Source organism: Colletotrichum aenigma, assembly GCF_013390185.1.
Source record: "Colletotrichum aenigma strain Cg56 chromosome Unknown KSG_Cg56_contig01, whole genome shotgun sequence".
Taxonomy (NCBI): Eukaryota; Fungi; Ascomycota; class Sordariomycetes; order Glomerellales; family Glomerellaceae; genus Colletotrichum; species Colletotrichum aenigma.
The window spans coordinates 1,308,407-1,321,090 of NW_023500907.1; the positions used below are offsets into that span (position 1 = coordinate 1,308,407).

The 12,684-nt window shown below is 50.6% G+C and overlaps 5 protein-coding genes across 5 annotated transcripts; 3 read left to right on the forward strand and 2 right to left on the reverse strand.

Annotated features, from left to right (window-relative positions):
* Positions 1-1,830: 1,830 nt before the first annotated feature.
* Positions 1,831-3,867, forward strand: CGCA056_v000345 (uncharacterized protein; the record flags this gene model as incomplete). The annotated part of the gene is made up of 5 exons (XM_037315606.1): positions 1,831-2,352; positions 2,412-2,579; positions 2,633-2,718; positions 2,774-2,857; positions 2,922-3,867. 5 exons carry the CDS (start codon positions 1,831-1,833, stop codon positions 3,865-3,867), a joined length of 1,806 nt encoding a protein of 601 aa, XP_037184848.1.
* A 345-nt stretch (positions 3,868-4,212) lies between these two features.
* CGCA056_v000346 (putative MFS-type transporter) lies at positions 4,213-6,222 on the reverse strand (the record flags this gene model as incomplete). Its single annotated transcript, XM_037315607.1, has 7 exons — positions 4,213-4,726; positions 4,782-4,922; positions 4,973-5,328; positions 5,392-5,514; positions 5,575-5,694; positions 5,753-5,848; positions 5,902-6,222. 7 exons carry the CDS (start codon positions 6,220-6,222, stop codon positions 4,213-4,215), a joined length of 1,671 nt encoding a protein of 556 aa, XP_037184849.1.
* Positions 6,223-6,939: 717 nt separating this feature from the next.
* On the forward strand, positions 6,940-8,979 carry CGCA056_v000347 (putative amidase; the record flags this gene model as incomplete). Its single annotated transcript, XM_037315608.1, has 7 exons — positions 6,940-7,230; positions 7,287-7,409; positions 7,479-7,628; positions 7,704-8,122; positions 8,185-8,308; positions 8,384-8,786; positions 8,858-8,979. The coding sequence occupies 7 exons, from the start codon at positions 6,940-6,942 to the stop codon at positions 8,977-8,979; spliced, it is 1,632 nt and encodes a 543-aa protein (XP_037184850.1).
* A 791-nt stretch (positions 8,980-9,770) lies between these two features.
* CGCA056_v000348 (Meiotically up-regulated gene 14 protein) lies at positions 9,771-10,789 on the reverse strand (the record flags this gene model as incomplete). Its single annotated transcript, XM_037315609.1, has 3 exons — positions 9,771-9,851; positions 9,924-10,440; positions 10,494-10,789. The coding sequence occupies 3 exons, from the start codon at positions 10,787-10,789 to the stop codon at positions 9,771-9,773; spliced, it is 894 nt and encodes a 297-aa protein (XP_037185115.1).
* Positions 10,790-12,133: 1,344 nt separating this feature from the next.
* Positions 12,134-12,637, forward strand: CGCA056_v000349 (Arginine metabolism regulation protein II; the record flags this gene model as incomplete). The annotated part of the gene is made up of 2 exons (XM_037315610.1): positions 12,134-12,535; positions 12,608-12,637. 2 exons carry the CDS (start codon positions 12,134-12,136, stop codon positions 12,635-12,637), a joined length of 432 nt encoding a protein of 143 aa, XP_037185116.1.
* Positions 12,638-12,684: the final 47 nt, after the last annotated feature.

A 12,684-nucleotide genomic window follows, 5' to 3' on the forward strand; every position in this document is an offset into this window, starting at 1 on the left:
TGTGAACGAACCAGGGTCTTTCGCTGTTCAGTAATCCAATCCTTGCCCGCCAAAGAGGCTATTGATGATCTGCATCCTCGGGAGGTCAATGGGCCGCAACAAGGCTCTCAGTTCTCGGTCAAGCAGCTGACATGCAAGCCAAGGCGCTGGAAAGATAGCTCAGGAGAACTCAAGTAGGACAGAGTCATCGACTTTTGAAATTGCTCACGATCTGACAGCGTGGGGAAATCTGGAACCCCGGCTCGCGACCGGGGTCGAAGATGCAATCCGCTTACGCGCGAACAATGCGTGATGGGGAAACCCCAAATATCGATAAGTGCAGATTTTGACAGCGGGAAGAGGAAACAGTGATTCCATTGATCGACGATCACAATGCCCACAGCAAAGACATGAACTGCCGTCTGAGCGTGAAGAAACAAAGGTTGGAGTGGACAATAAGACAATGCCCTGTAGTCCACTAGCAAGGCCGACATGCTTGGCAGAGTTAGCTGGGATAGGTGAAAAGTAAACAGGGGTTTTGCTGTTCCTGGCTGCGAACCACTCCGATAGAGGGCATATGCATGCACATCAGTCAGGGGTCTCTGATGATTTCCAAGTGTCCGGATGGGACTTGATCTTAGATCCGATGAGCATCCCGGCAGCAGGATCGGTCCCAATGATCGCGAGAAATCTGTGAGATCTGACGTCAATTGAAATGCGTCACCTGGAGTGCTTTGCTGTGGCATCCAACAAATTTGTCACGATTTCGACCCCAGAGTTTCATACCACATGGCACTCGACAACGATAGCAACGCGTATTTTGCCCCAGACCGTTGACTTTCTTTGACGAGCACGAGGCGACGGCATCCCCCAGACGAGAACCATGTGGAGAACGAAATGGTCGCCATCCTTCCCGCGATTCGTCTGCGCAAGTGCCGTTCTTCGGAATCATGGAACGAGTCGATCCGGCACAGAAAAGATTGTGGCACTAGAAATGATCAACAGGCATCTATCGCCGTCAATCTCGACGCCAGGTACGAAAAAGATCTAGCATCCCACAAAAGGACCGGAAGTCCTGCGATGTCGTGTGCTTGTGTGCCAAAAAGCCTTTGTCTCGAAATGCAGGCATTTGATTGGACATATCAAAGACCTGACGCATGCGAGGCTGTCCACCTCACTTTACCTCGAGCAGATTGACTCATGAAGATCCCTTGCTTTAGACTGAACGGGACGGCCAAGCGAAGCCACGGTAATGCGCTGATTGGATCATCACCCGTCTAGCGCGACGGACGAGAACGTCTAGTCGAAGTTGGCTTGATTCGGGTGCCGGGAGCACGGACGAACACCTTAGTGATCGACAACACAAAAAAGCCAAGTTCTGAGGGACGTAGGGAGAACATGAGTCGAAACATGAGCCTGAGTTGTTCAGAATAGTCCATCGCGGGAAAGCAGTGGCCACAGCCGAGAGACGCCACAAGCGGGGGGGAAGGGGTTCAATATTAGCCTGGCTTCAACGGGATTCGCTGCTCCGGACCAAGCTGTGCGGCTGTATCACACCCGTATCACTATGCTAAGCACGCTATCGTTTGACTGATTCTACCGATTTGGATGGCCGATCACAATGTGTCCAGGTGCCGGCACCGTTGGCCCGCCGGGCTTCTTCGAGTGTGGCTGAACCGTTCATCGGACATGGACTCCTCCTTCGCCATTCCCCACTCATATCCCCACACACAAGACTTCAAGAATGAGGCTGTCTTGAAAAGAAGACACCTTCCCATCCTGTTTTTGTCGAACATCAGACCAGGAGATGCCTCTCTCTCTTCATCCAACAACTCCAACACAAACGTCACCATGGATCCCGCAGCGATGGCGAGCCTTACGATCTACAACTTCCCGCCTATGCCGCCGAACTTCGACAGCATAGGCATCTTCTACATGACATTCTGTGTAACATGGACGGTGCTCGTCATCGCTGGTATGATCTTCTGCTGGGTCAACCGCGATAGCCCCGTCCTCAAGATCCGTGGCTTGCCGCTGTCCTTCGCCGCTATCTTCTGTCTTCACTTGTACTGGATTCTCGCTCAGATCACCTATCCTATTGGTGGAACTATGCCGGCTGTTCTGGCCTACGATGTCCAGTATTTCGTCATGGGAACCTGGTTCCCTCTTGGTATCGCCTTATTCCATGCCTCCAACGCGCGTTTCCTGCACGTTGCTAAGCTGCAGAAGTTGCATTTTGCGAATAAGGGAGAAGGAATCAAGCGAGGAAAGCTCGGCTGCGATGGTGCGAGGACATCTTGGCTTTGCCGCTTGAGGAACATGGACTATACGACTAAGATTATGATCCCTATCGGGCTGGGTTTGGTTATTCAGGTACGTGAGGTTCTTCCATAAACGCACGATTCAGTCTGACCCGCGAGTGTTCGACTTAGGCATGCTTGACCATTGGCATGTGGCTCGCTTGCAAGAAGTATCACCCGACGTTCGGCATTCCTGGTACAGAAATCCGCGGCTCCAACGTCATGGAGCAGTTGGTAGACCTGGGTCGAGGATGGGAGTGGTGGCCGACGGTAGCTTGGCAGTTTCTCTGGTCGTGGATTGTAAGTCACCATCGATTCTCAAAGCAACATCGGCAGGTTTCTAACGTGTATAGATCGCCCCCACGATGCTTTGGAAGGCTTGGGGCATCCGCGACACAATGGGATGGCGCACACAAACCATTGGCTGCTGCCTCGCCAGGTTTGTAACACATTGACTTGTCCAGTAATCTTCATCGTTGCTGATCTCTATCTAGTCTCCACGCTACACCGATGTTTCTCATCGCTTCGTATGTCCCGGCGTTTGCGAAGGTCAACCAATACTTTACTCCAAGCCAGTGGTAAGTCATTAACTTGGCGTCAGTCGTTTTAGCTCAAGAAACCGCAGCTGATGATGGAATTCAGGTTACATCTCTCGTCCATGGTTTTCGAGATCTTTGCCGTCTTTTTACCGGCATTCCAGGTCATCCGACTGCGAATCCTGAACAAGAAAGCAAGAGATGCGAACGCCAAGTGGGATACGTCGTCTCAATCCAGTACTTTGAGGCCTACGTCCAACCTTATGGGCACTTGCGTGAACTGCAGGCGCGAAGCCTCAGCCAGTCAGTTGGAGAAGGGCCTTGCGAATGTATACGAATCTGACAACGTCGAAATTGGCCCGGAGCCGGATAGCCGTCTACTCACGATGAGCGCTCTTGACCACGCTCTCCGCGAGAACACCGGTTCTCTGCAGGAGTTCTCGGCTCTCTGCGATTTCTCTGGAGAGAACATTGCCTTCCTCACCCGCCTTGACGCATGGAAGACTTCGACTTGGCCCCAATTTGCTCAAAACTCGAAGGCTCATTCACTTAGTGGCGAAGAGATGCTAGAAGCCTTCAACAGCGCCCTCGACATCTACGCAGACTTTATCTCAATCAACCTCGCTGAGTTTCCTCTCAACCTTCCTTCAAACGAGCTCAAGCATCTTGAGGCTGTTTTCGAGAAGCCCGCTCGCATTCTCTTCGGCGAAGACTCTTCACTGAACCACATCACCCCCTTCGATGATGCCTATCACTCTCGCAATGGTCAGACTTCAGGCAGTGGACAGGACATCCGAGGCCAGATCCGCTACACCGGCGAGATTCCCTCCGCCTTCAATCCCAATGTGTTTGATAGCGCTCAGGGGCACATCAAGTATCTCGTTTTGACTAACACCTGGGCCAAGTTTGTTAAAGAGATGCACCAGAGGAGACGGTCAAGCGAAGCAAGCAGGAGCGTCATATCGACAGAATCAGAGACATCGCTTTTGAGCAGGGTCTCAACCAAGGTTACAGATATGATGCGTGGGAAGAGTCGCTCGGGTTCTTCTTGAAAGCCTTCGTGACAGTTACACAGTCACTCATTCATTCGTTTCTTCCTCTTTGCTTCTATCCAATACCCAGGAGATTTCCCACACCTACACAAATGTAATCAGACATTTAAATAGAAAAACATATTCAAAAGAAGATTCAAAGGCCAATTACATACCTACCATTGATACAAAGATCGCAGTGAAAGAAACACATAGCACAGTACTTTGCAGTAGTACAATGTCCGTGTAATATCATTTCTATCGCGGGTTTTGGTCAATCATTACGGGACTGAATTGCATTGAAACATCCCAAGCGGGAATTTTCTCAGAATTTGATCATATTTACTTGTAGTGCTGAAGACACAATCAATGACTCAAACCCTTCGCGTGCGCCTTTGCCACATCCTTCCAGTACCTCTCTGCGCTCTTCTCTCTCATCTTCCTGCCATATCTGGTCATGACAAAAATACTAGCATTCCACACAAATCCAATAGCGCCAACGGTAATAAAAGTGTCGCGATAGCCCATGTGGTTGAGCCAGGGAGTGATGCCGTAGTTGATGGCGAAGCTCATCGTGTTACGAATGATGACGCAGGTGGTGATCATGTCGCCGCTCAGTTGCGGGTATGATGCGATAGCATAACCCAGGGATCCGGCTACCGCCAGAGCGTTGTTGATAGCGAGCGTGAATTGAGATATAATGAGCCCCATCCAGTGGATATGGTAGGCAACTCCAAGGCCGTAAAGGATCATGCTGAAAGGCACCAGAAACATTGAGGCCGCGAAGAGCCACAGAGAATGCTCTGATTCGGAAATTCCGTTGTTGCGACGCGCGAGGCGAATTGTCAAGATCTTTCCAACCTTGCCGCAATAGTAACCTCTGCAGGAAATATGTCAGTCATCATTACAAAACAAACCAAGGCATTTGGACTAACCCGATGATGGTACCAAGAACGCCTCCCGCGTAAGCGCCAGCCACACCGGCAGTAGAGAAGCCGTACATGGTGGTGTACACGGTACCTGTTGTGGCATTCTGAACACCAGACCACACCAAATTGTTGGCGCCGTACATCAATCTGAATTCAGTTAGGCCGCAGTCCTGCTCCAAAGATACTATTGAACCTACCCAGCGTAAACGACAGAAGGATACGTGAAGCCTCGGAGGGCACCAAGAGCAATATCCAGCATTCGGTTGGGTCTCGGCTTGTCCTTGATACCCAATTTCTGGACAAAAGTCTTGCGTGGGTAAATGACCTGTCCAGTCTCGCTGTCGACGGGGTTGGTGGTCGGATCTCCCTGCTTCTCGGTTGCGTTCGCGACCTTCGACTCCTCTTCGCTGCCAGTTGCAGATTCTGTTCGTTGCGCCTCCGAGATGACGGGTGTTTCATGGTCCTCCAATCTCGCGGGACGATCGTAGTTGGTCTCTTCCATGAAGAGGAAACAGTAAACCAGAGCAATTCCGTTGAAAATTGCGCACCACCACTGCGAGGTGGGGAATATAGTCAATATCTACCTTAAGACCGAGTTTGAAATGAGTTGTCTTACCAGAGTCCACTTCCACCCCATGCCGACGTTGATGAAACCAGAAAGCATAGGAGCAAGCTTGCCGGTCATAGAGAGACCCCATCCATAGAGCGCAAGGTACTTCGGGCGTTGATGAGCGAACCACTACGCACAAATGAGTCTTCATTCGCTTATATAACATTCCTTTGTGAATAGTGCGCCTACAATGTCGGTAATCGAGATTTCGCAAAGTGATTCGACGGGTGCTCCGAAAAGGCCAAGCAGGATACGGCTCGCGAGATAGGTGTGCTTTGTAGTGCACATCGGTGCAGTAGCGAGGATGATCTGAAAAGCAAACTTAGTTAGACAACAATCTTTCCAGGGCCCATATTGGATGGCTTACAATATTCGCCGCAAGGGAAGCCAAGTAGGCAGGTCGCTTGCCATATTGGAGAGCAAGAGGTTGCCAGATGACGCATCCCCAGCCGTAGAAGAGAAACTAAAACAATTGTTGTCAGAAAAAGTCTCTTGAAATTGCACATCCATACTGACCATGATTCCGGTTCCATTGTTGATGTCCGCCAGCGATAATCCTGTCGCTTTTCGAATGGGAGTGACGACGGAATAGACTGCACTACTTGGGATGGCAATCATGATGGTGTAAAGCACAACGCATGACGTAGCCAGCAATTTGCGCTTTCTAGTCCAATTCAGAGGATCTTCTGGGTCTTCTGAAGGGCGAGGAATGAGCACGATATCGTTCTCGCCTGAGCCTGACGCGTGCTGCCCAATAACGGAGCCATCTACGTCGATGAGCCTCGAAGTTCCTGGAGGCAACCCATCTCCTTCAGCTTTGGTGTGGTCTTGAGCCATGGCCACAAAGAGGACCTTATTCCAAGTTCGGCTGTTCGAGGACGATATCTACAACGGTCGGAGGGGGGGATTGGCAGGAATCAGGGAGAGGCCAAACAGAAGCGACGACAACGCAGCGGCAGAGTATGGGTGCCCCTTTACTACTTATCGCTCCTGCTGCTCGACTGCTCGGGTGAAGACCTCGGTGAGCTTTACAGAACAGTTCAATAGAGCTATCTTGAAGTGATGATAAGCTGCGCCCGACAGGGGAAGCTATGAGCGCGGAGCATGCGGGGGCAAGCTGATAACATATTTGGGGCAAGCACTACCAGATATCTTTCGGGGACGCTCCGACACCAATCCTACCCGCTCAAAGGACCCATTTCATGTTTTTTTCGGGATTCGGATATCTTCATCCAGTACAATTGCTTGTTTGCGAGCCTGGAGAGGCGGGTTTCGTGCGGAGCTGACATGCGGGAGGCTCTGGATGACCATTGTAGTGGAGAATGGACCCGCTCCTGCACTCAGTTATGGCAGTTGACAGCGATAGGCGGAGAGGCGATCGCCGCCGGACAAGATAGCTCCAACTGATAACGAAGAACCGACTGGCTGGAAGAAACCGTACAAAGTGCCCGGGCTCTCTGACAAGCGAAGGTATGAAGGCTGATGATTTACAGAGATTGACGCAAGTGCCGGCATACTGTTGTAACGTCGTTGAACCATTTCCTCCCTGACATCATGGCTATCACGGCCCTTGCAAAGAGTTGGCGAGAGCTAGCCCAGACATGCATTGACATCCAGAAGAAGTCTATCCCGAAGGATTACGAGCTTCCGCAAAGTCAATTACCGCCCAAAGATCGCCGAAATGTTCAAAATGTTCCATATGAGGCAGGAATTCTCACGCCCAAGGAGTTGAAAATGACGGAACAAGATGCAGCGGGTTTGTTGGAGAAGTACAGATCTGGCCAATGGAGTGTCAGACAGGTTGTCACAGCTTTCTTGAAGAGGACAACGATAATTCACCAATTGGTATGGAGGCTATTGGCAAACTTTTGGTGCACATGCTGATTATTCGACGCTTGAAGACCAACTTCGCTACGGAGATTCTCGCCGAATCCGCTTTGCAGAAGGCCGATGAGCTCGATGCTTACTATCAAGAGACCGGTCAGTTGGCAGGACCGCTGCATGGTATTCCGATCTCAGTGAAGGTATGTGGGAATGTTTGAGTCTGCTTCTATGAGGAGGGCCTTGATTGCTAAACTGCATCTTATTCGCAGGAGCACATCGGTATGCGTGGTCGAATTACCCATGCCGGTTTTGTGGCGAAGATCTCGAACATTCCGTCCGAAGACGCGCTTTCAATCAGCATTCTGAAGCAGGCAGGCGCAGTAATTCACGTTCGAACAAACCAGCCCCAGTCTCTGATGGTATGTGACAGAATAGTTTGCCCAGACAACTTCGTTCGAAGACTTGTGAGACTAATGTTGACTGTTTTGCTATAGCATCTCGACTGCAATAATAACATCACCGGGCTCACCTTGAACCCCCATAACCTCCTTCTTTCTCCCGGCGGCTCTTCAGGAGGTGAAGGTGTTTCCGTTGGCGCAAAATGCTCCGTTATGGGCGTAGGCACCGATATTGGTGGCAGCATTAGAATTCCGGCCGCTTTCAATGGCTGTTACGGACTCCGCCCGACGGCTTTGAGAGTTCCTTGTCTTGGAAACTTTGGTATCACCTTTGGTCAAGAAAGCATTCGTGGGGTTGCTGGTCCACTGGGACAGAGCGTGGATGACCTGGACATGTTCATGAGTGCCATGCTGGGAGCAGAACCGTGGCAAACAGAAACTTCATTGGTACCTTTGCCTTGGCGGCAAGTAGCGCTGAAAAAGGACATTACTATTGGTGTCATGTTTGATGACGGGTAAGTACTTTGAGCTCTTTTGCATGAGACTATGAAGATGACTAACAGATGCGATTTATCAGATGCGTCAAGCCTCACCCACCAGTTCTTCGAGCCCTTCAACATGCAACAGACAAACTTAAGGCTGCAGGAATCAAGGTCGTGGAGTGGAAGCCTTTCGACCATGAACGTGGCTGGAAGATAGTCGTAAGTCAAGGCAACTCGTTTTCAATCACAAAGTCAGACATCATACCGGCGCAGCCGCTGACTTGACACGCGAAGTCCTCACTGTACTTCCCACAAGGCCCGAAACCGTACCTGGACACCTTCGCCGAAGGGGGTGAACCAGCGCTTCCACTGACGCACCACGCCTTTGCATTTTCCAAGTCTCGGCCGCTTACAATAGCTGAGAACTGGGCTTTGAATGCTGAGAGAGAGGCATACCGACGCGAATATCACGCTTTGATGAAGGCAAAGGGCGTTGACTTCATCCTTTGCCCTGCATACGTCGGGGCGGGAGTGCTGCAGGGCGGAGCAAAGTACTGGAACTACACGGCCATTTGGAACATTCTTGACCAGCCAGCGTCCATTCTCCCAAGCGGACTCAGGGTCGATAAGAACATTGATAAGCCTGAAGAGGCATACACGCCGAGGAATCAGCAGGACGAGGAAGAATGGAAAGCATGTAAGTTGATTCCTCCCCTCGATCATTCCAAGCACGAGGAAAGCTCGGTCATGCTAATCATCGGTTTCAAGACGATCCGGATGTTTTTGATGGCACTCCAGTGTGTCTGCAGGTTGCGGGCAAACATTTTGAAGATGAGGAAGTGCTGCAGGCAACACGGTTGATAGACCAGGTTTTGAAAAGCAGTGCATGATTTCCGGAGTTTGTGCGCAAGACGCTCGCGCTTTAGTTTTTATAGACCATAGAAATAGATCTAAATGGCCGCTGCGATTTCTACCTTTGGCGTTTTGGGCCCCATCCTGAAGATCCTTCTCTGTTCATACTTTCCTATTGCCAATTACATACTCAAAACCGTCGGCGATTTCTCATTACAGCATCATCTTCTTGTTTGCAGTTCCGACGTCGCAGATTAATTGCAGCGTCGATACGATTTGAAAGTCCACTGGTAGCTCGCGAACAAACATCTACAGGGGGGGGGGTCGATGCAACGGTGACGTATGGGTCCCGGAAGCTTATCATCGGCGCTTCTAACCGTGTGCCGCGGAATAGATAACGCAGCTGCATCCATTGATAACAGCCAACATTTTGCTGGGTCTCCGCTTGGCCTTTCCTCCATCAGAGCCTACCCAATGAGTTCATGGGGGAATGTCGAGCGTCGCTGTCAGATGCCTTTTCCAAACTTGTAGGTTTGGTGGGATTAGAACTGGACGGACATGATTGACGCATTGATCCCCCAGCATGTCCTGGGCAACTGACGGTTGATAATGACCTCAACCTAGTCGGACTTAATTATCTCCAGTGCGATGTGTGGATTCCTGTCGTATGCAGTCCTTTCGTGAGGTCGGCAAGAGCAACACGGGCGGCGTCATGAACGGTGGCAGCACCGAGATCACCAATTAGTGGGTGTGCGAGCATCACAAAACAAACACCGTGGTAGAATATTTTGCGAATTCTTGTATCATTTCTGAGTTACGCTAAAGAACATTATTCTCCTTTAGACAGCTCTCCCTTTGACTTCCAAATCTCGTACTCAAAATCGGGCTGAAACTCAGTGTATAATGTTTCCTGCAGACAAATTGTCAGAGATCATTTGAGAACAAGGGGGAATTAAGGATACGCAATAGCATTAGCACCTACCGGATCGGCATTGACCTTGGCCGTGAACTCGGCCGCCTTCTCACTAATGTGATTCTTTGGTAGCCCAGTGCTCTCAACCATGATTTGGACCTCGCAAGACTTTTCCATCAGCGTGAAGAGATACGCTGCCTCGTCGACGGTGCCTCCAGTTGTGAGTAGACCGTGGTTTTGGAGAATCATAACACGACCCGTGCTTCCAAGAGCTTCAACGATATTCTGACTTTCCTCGGTATCCAGCACAACACCACCGAATGACTTGTACACAGCTTGTGTGCCCCAGAAGTTGCAGCTGTCTTGGTTGATGATGTCCAGTGGTCTGCCAAAGGTTGACCATGCCTTTCCAGCTGGCGAATGGGTATGACAGGCTGCATGGATATCTGGTCGAGCCTTGTGGATGATACTGTGAATCATGAAGCCTGCAGCGTTGACGGCGACTCTGTTTCCCCCAATGACTTGCCCATCCTCATCAATATGAACCATGTCGCTGGCCTTGAGCATACCGAAATGCTTTCCGAGACTCCGACAGGTCAGCATCTTGAACTACACAAGGCCATAAAGAGAGAAACTCACGGATTGATCCAGAATGTGCTGGGGTCTACCGGGTCACGGACGCTAATGTGACCACTGGTGCCCTCAGTAAAGCGTTTACGAGCGAAGACTCGGAAGGCGCCTGCCATGTGCTCGAGTTGCCATTGTCGTTTCTTGTAAGGGTCGGCAATGTTGGGGATTCCGGCAAAAGTGAAGCCGCCAGTTGCCAAGGCAGCAACGCCCGTTTTCTCCGACGTCTTCGCAGAAGCAGTTTCCAAAGCGATGGTGTTGGTGCTCTCAACCGGCTCAGCCACCGCAGTAACTGTTGTGGTCGACATGGTGACAATGAAGGGCTCTTTGAGTAAGCTGATCTATCGAGATATGTGAAAAGAATGGCCAGGTTCTCAGTTGAACGCAATCTTATCAATGCCTCGGATTCGCCTTGAATGTGCTTACTCTAGTGAATTCCCACTTCATCTGGTCCGCGGTCCGACAGAGTCGACGCGACGCCTCCATACACCGATATTGCTACCCTGCCAGTGTCAAGGTCCACTGTGGCCGCTTACTCGGGCAATTCACAGAAGTCCTTTCGCTGTCGACTTCACCGTAGAATGAACCCTGCATGAGCTGAGCTCCACCTGGAGCTATCATGAGCTTAGCCTCTTTCGGCAGGCAACTGATACCCGTATCTTGACCCAGTTCTTCCCCGCGATGATTGTCAGATTGAAGGCCCAATGAATTGCGGAGAAAGTCAAAGTGATACTCTGCCATCCTTCTCTCGCTCCCAACTTCCTTCCCGTCAATGTGAACGATGCAGCTTGATTCCATGCACCCCACGGTCTCCGCGAAGCAGCCCGATGCAGTCCCAAGCTCGTTGGAATCCACTCAGCCGTAAGAGGACCAAGACTTTCACCGGCTGCTGGACTTGCCGCGGGCGCAAAGTCAAGTGCGACGAGATAAGACCCCATTGCCGCGAATGCTGTGGAAGGAATTTGCAATGCGAAGGTTATGGGGCCCGTTTGCAATGGCTAAGTCCAGACACAGGTGTCCCTACTCGCAAGAGTTCTCTTGGTCCTCAAGAGGCGGGATTTCCAACGAGACGAGAACTTCCTCTGTGTAGGTGATCCATGCCAGAGTCGAACTCTTGACTAACATAGGAATTAGCACCTATCAATCAGGTCCTATCATGGAGTCAAGTTGATGGCATCTTAAAGACGATTGACTCATTTGACGCAGCGTCGTCTTGCAGTGAATATGGGCATCTACACGTTCAGAACTTTGGCGTATTCATGGCAACAAGATCTTTAGAGTCTAATGATCTCGCACTGAATGAGGACGTAATGCCCAATGGTCACTTGGAAACGAATGTTAGCAGCCAAAGTCCTGAATCAGACTTGGGCAACCATCTCTCTCCGCCGCATATGGTGACCAGTCAGACTCCGGATGGTTTCGCATCACCTTCAAACTCGGAGGCGGCGGTAGCATGGGAGTTATGCAACCTCCATGAGAGTCAGGCTCGTAGGCCTTCAGTTATGAGGCATTGGCAGCCGTGGACTTCCTCTGATGGTGTCTCTGAGATCAAGGCTATTTGCCCGAGTACCTCAGAAATATCTGAGACCCAGCAAAGCCCACCACAATATCAACGTCACCACACGGAAATCATTCTGCCCAAAAGCCCCCCAATGTCCATCTTCCCCAGCCAAGATCGCTTCTTGATGCAGCACTATGTCCATACAGTAGTGAACATATTCTGTGTCATCGACAATGCTAAGAGTCCCTGGAAAACGATACACATTCCCAGAGCCATCCAGGGTATCGGGGAGATGGATGTCATGGGGTCAACATCCAGAGTGCGCAGTGCCCTGAGAAATGCTTTGCTCTCAATCAGTGCCTTCTTTCTGGCCAATGTTCGAGCATCTGAGTCACATCCCAACGAAGCTGTCAAGTGGGTGGAGGAGGCGATGCAGTACAGATATAATGTCATCGGCCTGCTGAAACAGGCAGTTGAGAGTGACCTATACTCAGGTGGGAGGCCTAAGTACAAGGAGTACCTTGCCACCATGCTATCAATGATCACGATCAATGTGAGTTGGCAGCTATTTTAATTGTCACCCTTGTTCCAAATCTCTAACCGTCCTCTTCTCAGATCATGTCAGGAGATACGAGCACCTGCGCTGTGCATCTAGATGGTGCGAAACAGCTCATCAGCCATAATAGAAAGTCCAGAGTATCA